The sequence below is a fragment of the Oncorhynchus gorbuscha genome, linkage group LG13 (genome assembly GCF_021184085.1).
Source record: "Oncorhynchus gorbuscha isolate QuinsamMale2020 ecotype Even-year linkage group LG13, OgorEven_v1.0, whole genome shotgun sequence".
Classification (NCBI taxonomy): Eukaryota; Metazoa; Chordata; class Actinopteri; order Salmoniformes; family Salmonidae; genus Oncorhynchus; species Oncorhynchus gorbuscha.
In genome coordinates, this window is record NC_060185.1 from 59,479,980 (window position 1) to 59,487,479 (window position 7,500).

The 7,500-nt window shown below is 48.1% G+C and overlaps 1 protein-coding gene across 2 annotated transcripts in view; it reads right to left on the minus strand.

Annotated features, from left to right (window-relative positions):
- Window positions 1-7,500, minus strand: part of LOC123993221 (slit homolog 3 protein-like) — a 240,699-nt gene that overhangs the window by 40,826 nt on the left and 192,373 nt on the right. For both annotated transcript variants that reach the window (XM_046295122.1, XM_046295124.1), the window contains exons 18-19: window positions 6,948-7,091; window positions 2,440-2,603 (exon numbers count right to left, since the gene is read on the minus strand). In XM_046295122.1, coding sequence (XP_046151078.1) covers window positions 2,440-2,603; window positions 6,948-7,091 — 308 coding nt within the window. The remainder of the gene's footprint in view (window positions 1-2,439; window positions 2,604-6,947; window positions 7,092-7,500) is intronic.

Sequence of the window (7,500 nt, forward strand, 5' to 3'; positions counted from 1 at the left end):
CTGCAGAGAGGAGAGAGAGAGAGAGAGAGAGAGAGAGAGAGAGAGAGAGAGAGAGAGAGAGAGAGAGAGAGAGAGAGAGAGAGAGAGAGAGAGAGAGAGAGAGAGAGAGAGAGAGGGGGAAATGAGGGAGAGAATGGGGGTGGAGGGAGAGAAAGGGAAGGAGAGAGTGAGAGAGTGAGAGGGGAGGGAGCCAGAGAGAGTAAATAAGACTAAGTCAGATGGGTGACTCCACTTACTCTTACTCTCAGCACTATTTTAAGAGCCGTCCCATTCACATTAGAGGAGTAGCTCGAGAGGGGAGGGTGGAAATGGTTTGTGATAGACATCTCACAACCCGGCAACACTGCCAGAATTTACTCGGCCCCTTTGAAAGTAGAACTCTATAAATGAAGCCCAAAGTGGAGGGGGAATCTGATAATTGCGCCACCACTTCCCAAATCTCTCCCCCAGCTGCCTTGCCTGGCGGGTCGAAATTCAACCATTATTACAGTAAACATTTAATCATAATAAGAGATGCAGAAAAACAGGAGTTAAAGATCAGCCACATAATATTGTTCTTGGCCTGAGTCTCCCTCCCTCCCTGCTTCCCTCCCTCCCTCCCTGCTTCCCTCCCTCCCCTCCCCTTTAATCTAAGGCATGAGAGATGATATCTGCAAAGGCTTGAATTGCACCCAAGATGAAAAAGAAACAGGGAATTAAGACACTAATGGAAGGTAATGAAGTCTGAGGTCTGCTCCAACAATAACACACACAGCACTGCCTGGGTCTGGGACTGGGTCTGGGACTGGGTCTGGGACTGGGTCTGGGACTGGGGCTTGGCTGCTGCTGCATGCCTGCCTGCCTAGAGAGGCCTCGGGTCTGGATGGGACAGAGGGAGAGAGGGATGGAGCTAGTCTAGTCGTAATCGCTGACTCACTTTTACACGTTGTTGATTTGGCGGGGGACGTCAAATCTCCACCAAAATAATATTCTACCTTCATTGAGCTACATCTTAAGTGTAATTGAAGTTACTGTCGTGTAAAAATGGAAGGAGTGAGTCAGTGTGTGTCATCGTAGCTGCAGCTATGTGGACCTTGAGGTGAAGGGATACAGAGTGTACTAAACCCTCCGCCCGCTCCCTCTTGTTAAGCATGTACCTTTCAGGGCTAAATGAAACCATACAATGGTCAGTCTGTGGCCTGCTATAGCTATCTGAACAAATAAAGCTAGAGAAACCCCATGCAAGGAACTTTATGGCTACAACTCGACTGTCTGGGTTAGGGACTTACAGTATATAGACTGTACATCACCATTACAACTTACAATTGGATTGACTATACGAGAACATTGACTATACGAGAATCCCTACAGTCCTTAAGAGTTGAAGTGCTATTTTCCCAAGACCCCGGAGCATTTGACAAGAGGCACAGAGAGAGAGAGAGAGAGAGAGAGGGAGAGAGAGAGAGAGATGGATAGCGGGTCCCGGGCTCAGCCAGACAGAAGCCACACCGCAGTTCCTTTCTGGAGTTAAACTTTACAGCCACAGTTCAGTTTCACAGGCCTCTCTCTCTCTCTCTCTCTCTCTCTCTCTCTCTCTCTCTCTCTCTCTCTCTCTCTCTCTCTCTCTCTCTCTCTCTCTCTCTCTCTCTCTCTCTCTCTCTCGCTCTGCAGGGGAAATGACCGCGACATCATAAAACCCACACTGACGTGAGATAATGCGGTCGCCTACGACTACTGTTCCATTTTGCCTCATAGTTTCTACTCCCTATCCCTGCTGGCCTGCTCAGACACATACTGGAGTCAATAACTATGTGGGTGGACAGTGTGTGTGCGTGCGTGTGTGTGTGTCCCGCATGCCGCCGTAGACTACAGAAGTTCAGAGACATGGAGGTGAGGGGGTTGAGTAGACTCTGAACTCAGGGTCTTGGGCCTATAGCTAGTAACAGGTGGAAGCAGCAGATTTCGCGGTGCGTTTTACGCAGCCAGTGGGATTTCATGGGAAGTAGGTATGAACGGCTTGTAGATGGATGTAGATGGGTAGGCGTGACAATAGCTGAGACAGAACTAGAGCAACTCCTGCTAGAAGTCAGGGCAAAGCCTGGTGTCATAAGACCCTCTACAAAGTGCCTGGGGACAGAAAACAGAGGTGTTGTTCAATGCTAGTGATGGAAGGTTAAATGGATGGGGTGTGGAAGAAACAGGGCCAGGCTTGTGAGAGGGGCGGCAGGGTAGCCTAGTGGTTAGAGCTTTGGACTAGTAACCGGAAGGTTGCAAGTTCAAATCCCCGAGCTGACAAGGTACAAATCTGTCGTTCTGCCCCTGAATAGGCAGTTAACCCACTGTTCCTAGGCCGTCATTGAAAATAAGAATTTGTTCTTAACTGACTTGTCAAGTAAAATAAAGGTAAAATAAATAAAAAATCTAATAAAAAGAGACATGGAAGGAGTGTGTGCACCATACCGTCGCAGGTAAAGTCAGGGTTAGCCACATCCTGGATGGGGATCTCCTTGAGGAAGGCAGGTTTCTGGCAGCGAGGGTTCCCACTCACGACCCTGGTCTTCTTTAGCCACAGACCCAGCCAGGCCAGGTGGCAGTCACACACATAGGGGTTGGACAGCAGGTTACTGAGGGGAGAGAGAGAGAGAGAGAGAGAGAGAGAGAGAGAGAGAGAGAGAGAGAGAGAGAGAGAGAGAGAGAGAGAGAGAGAGAGAGAGAGAGAGAAAAAGAGAGAGAGAGAGAAAGAGAGAGAAAGAAAGAGAGAGAGAGAGAGAGAGAGAGAGAAAAAGAGAGAGAGAGCGATAGATAGATAGAAAATGTGTCAGTACATGACAGTCAGACTCACTTGGGTTTCAGGTTTGTAACATTTGACAGCCAACGTACAAGACCAGTGTAGACTAGACTAGGTGAGCTGATCACTGAAGGGGACAATACACACCGAGTCATCTCGTGACCTGTATTTGACCTGGGAAATGGTGGGAAGAAATTATACCTAGCATTGAGCTGCCATTAGTGGTGTTTAACTTTTCACCCTCGAGTGAGTCCCACTTTAAGCACCCGTAGACACAGTGACAGATAGTAAGAGCAGAGTCGAATGTGCCTCCAGGGATGACTCACTCAAGTCCAGATGGGAAGCGGTTCAGTGTGTGTCCCTGTGTGTGTGTAGGACTGTAATGTGGGGCCGGTAGTGACTGGAAGGCTAACCCAGCCCACAGTTTACAGGGATAAGCTGGGCAGGCCTTTCTTTGTTGAGAACAGAAGAGCTGAGGCGACTCCTGTGCTATCAAAGCCCACAGCGTGGATTCATTATAGGATGTTGACCTTACAATGCACCGTCATCCACCCGGCCTCACCGCAGAGATTTGGGTCGTTCCACGAAATGGATACCTATTGATTCCCTTTGATATGTTAAGTGGGAATCCACCAATATTGAATTGAAAAGCCTGTTACATGTATATTGAATGAATTGCACTAATACAGACCACATGGAGATTTCTATGAATGCGAAGTGCCAAAATGCAGCGTTTTGACATGTCCCTCCGTCGAGCCCCGTGTCCCTTCTGGGAAGATTTCAACCCACTTGTTCCCAACATTTATCCAGGTTTCACCATCGTTTTAAAAAGGCCTAATTGTTTTGCTGCTTTAACAAAGTCCTTTCTGAATATTATTATTTATATGAACGCGATTAGTGATGAATTGACGTCTGTTCAAGGCCAACCCTGTTATTCAAACAATTTACCCCTTAAAAATGCTTTATCATTCCACCAAGTTGAATGATTGACAGCAGGTGACATCGTTCGGTTCCTCCGAACAGCGTGATGGAAAAGGAAGTTAGACTTCTCTCTCGTTTGGTCTATTTATACTTGTTTTATCATCTTTGACTGAGGTGGTCGAGCTCAACACCAACCCTGTTCACTCAATTAATGTCAGGAGAAAATGTGATTTGATTTAACTTTCATTATGTGTGGGACATTATGTAAAATCCCCAATTTCATGAACCGCATGTGGTCCCATGCTCCTTCACTACATATGGAGTAATGGCCGATCTTCACCTCAAACCTTCACTAGTTTGATATGTGGGTGTATTTGTACAATGAGAAAATGTTTGATTTTTATCTCAAACATGCTTTTAAACAATAGTTAGACAGTGACATAAGTGTCAGTAACACGGTTGACAGACTGTGTGGTACGAGTGCAGATAAAATGCTTTTAGTTCATAGGACTGTAATGCCTGAGATGGGAAAATATGGTTTTCTGTAGGCGAAACAAATCTACCATGCAATCGAATGTTGATATTTGAAAGTATTTATTTTTTAGTTTGAAGTTTGCATGTCTAAAAGGCACCCCTTTCGTGGAATGACCCCTTTAACGCCATACGTTAAGTCTCCCCCCCCCCCCCTCCCGCCATAGAGTTGGATTTGAATCATTACTTGTGTATCCCCCCGGTAAACAAAGTATTGTCATATGTATTTACTATGAGCGGAGAAAATAATGACAAAATACATTTTCCATGCAGATGCTTTTATAAAGCACAATAACACAAGTAAAAGAAAAGTACAGAACAGTTTAAGCTAATATTATTAAAGAGACACAAAATGGCAAGTCAAAACACAAATAAAAAAGAAGAAGCTATTTGTGTTGCGATAGTTCAGTTTCAGTTCCCCCCACAGAGTAACCTCTGTCCTGACTGTTGCCTTTACCCAACTGGTCCCACCCACCGGAAACACTTGCTGCCTCACGGCTCTAATTTAGGCCTGAGAGAGGAGAAAAGAAGAGAGATCAGGAGGCCGCTCTGGCTCAGCCTGATTGACTGTTTCTCTGCTACACTTGTACACTGGGATAACAGCTGGGCAAACACAGTGCTGTGCTGCTGCCTGGCCTGGCCTGCTCTACGCAGTGCTGTGTTGCTGCCTGGCCTGGCCTGCTCTACGCAGTGCTGGTTCACAACCCAGACGGTATTTTTAGGCGGGCCGCACTGAAACGGATCCGGCTGTGTCAGCCGCAGGGTAATTAGAGAGCTGGCAGACCACAGCAGCGCTTTCACTCTCCTCTCCCTCCCTCTCCGTGAGAGTCAGGAGAGAGAGAGAGAGAGAGAGAGAGAGAGAGAGAGAGAGAGAGAGAGAGAGAGAGAGAGAGAGAGAGAGAGAGAGAGAGAGAGAGAGAGGAAAGAGGGAGGGAGAGAGGGGGAGGGAGGGAGAGAGAGAGAGGGAAAGAGGGAGGGAGAGAGAGGGAAAGAGAGAGAGAGGGAGAGAGAGAGAGGGAAAGAGAGAGAGGGAGAGAGAGAGAGAGAGAGAGAGAGAGAGAGAGAGAGAGAGAGAGAGAGAGAGAGAGAGAGAGAGAGAGAGGGAAAGAGGGAGGGAAAGAGGGAGAGAGGGAAAGAGAGGGAGGGAGAGAGAGAGGGGGAAAGAGAGGGAGGGAGAGAGAGAGAGAGAGAGAGAGAGGGAAAGAGGGAGGGACAGCGAGAGAGAGGGAGGAAGAGGAAGAGGGAGAGAGCGAGAGCAGGAGGAAGGAGAGGGAGAAACCTCTGGCATTCTAAACATGAACATGACTCCGTGTACGGGTTGCATGTGAGGTGCTGGTGGTGCACGTCCGGAAATGTCAGCCTCTAATCTTTTATTCATCTGATAAATGTTCAGTTATTAATACATCCTCTCCTGGGTGGCGATGGGTACGAGGCATAACACTGACTCCCACAATGTCTTTTCAATAGCAGCATCTTCACATGTCAATACCGATCACATCTGACAGTCTCATCTCAGACATGACATAACTTCCTCGCTATCGACGAAAGTATTGCACCGTTTCAAATCATGTTCCACTGCAATGTGAGTCGATATTTGTAGAGCAGCCAGGAAGGACAATTCTCATGCTGTTGCTAGTTTTGGAAAGATACAACTATATTTTTTTGACGCTTCAGAGGGCGCGGGGGTGCATATAGCAGACTATGTGTAGCTTGATAGCAAGGGTCGAGAGACTGAGACAAAACGGAATTGTAATTACCCAGACCATCTGCAAGCACTATTCTAAAACCATAGAGAGCTGTAATTGCAGATAAAACACTGGATGGTGTCTGTCTCTCCAGACTGGGATGTGTCAGTCCTAGAGAGGACGGCGTGATCCCTCAGACGGTCAGGTGGTAGGAAGAGTGGCGGGAGAGGAGGAGGACGGCAGGTAGCCTAGCGGGTAAGTGCGCTTGGCCAGAAAACGGGAAGGGTCGCTGGTTCGAATCCAGAACCGACTAGGTGAAATATATGCCGGAGTTCCCTTAAGCAAGGCACTTAACCCTAGTTGCTCTGGATAAATGTAAAAAAAAAAACAATGTAAAATGAGGAGGCGGAACAGAGTATGGATAAGGTGGAAGACAGGTGGGGAGAGAAGGAGGGAGGGAGATGAGACTAACATGGAGAGGGTGGTGATCACACACAATCAGGTGGTGGATGGAGAGAGAGATGGAGAGAGGGATGGAGAGAGAGATGGAGAGAGAGATGGAGAGAGAGATGGAGAGAGGGATGAGATAGGGATGGAGAGAGAGATGGAGAGAGTGATGGAGAGAGGGATGGAGAGATGGATGGAGAGAGGGATGGAGAGAGGGATGGAGAGAGAGATGGAGAGAGGGATGGAGAGAGAGATGGAGAGAGAGATGGAGAGAGAGATGGAGGGATGGAGAGAGAGATGGAGAGAGGGATGGAGAGAGGGATGGAGAGAGGGATGGAGAGAGGGATGGAGAGATGGATGGAGAGAGGGATGGAGAGAGAGATGGAGAGAGGGATGGAGAGAGATGGAGAGAGAGATGGAGAGAGGGATGGAGAGAGAGATGGAGAGAGGGATGGAGAGAGAGATGGAGAGAGGGATGGAGAGAGGGATGGAGAGAGGGATGGAGAGAGAGATGGAGAGAGAGATAGAGAGAGGGATGGAGAGAGTGATGGAGAGAGAGATGGAGAGAGAGATGGATGGAGAGAGGGAAGGCTTACATGGTGGAGAGGGAGTGCAGCGTAGTGAAGGCTCCCGGGGCGATGGTGGAGATCCGGTTGTCGTAGAGGGACAGCAGACGTACAGAGCTCAGGCCTGTGAAAGTGGTGTTGTCCACACAGCCTATCTGGTTACTCCTCAGCATCCTGTTGTGGAGACACACACACACAGATCGAGAGCATGGTGAGATGGGGAACATAGGAACACTGTGGCACAGATGATCAGCAGAACTAGGAGTTTTTCCTGAATCCATGACCTGACTAGGTAAAACTATAAGCCCGAGTTCTACTGTAATCTCTTACAGCCTGTCTACTGAATGAGAGCTGCTCCTAAACAGCATTGAAGTGAGCTGCTGTGATGTGAGACTGTTAGACTGCAGTGTAGACAGGTGTTGAACATGCCTCCAGCTCTGGGGAGGTGTGGTTGGGGCCAACGGAGGCCCATATTCTCAACACATCCAGAGAAGCCCAGACCTAATCAGGGTCTGGTATAATCCAATGTTAGTGTGACTAGAAGTGTTTTGGCCCAGAAGGGGACTTTGATTTGGTCCGGGCA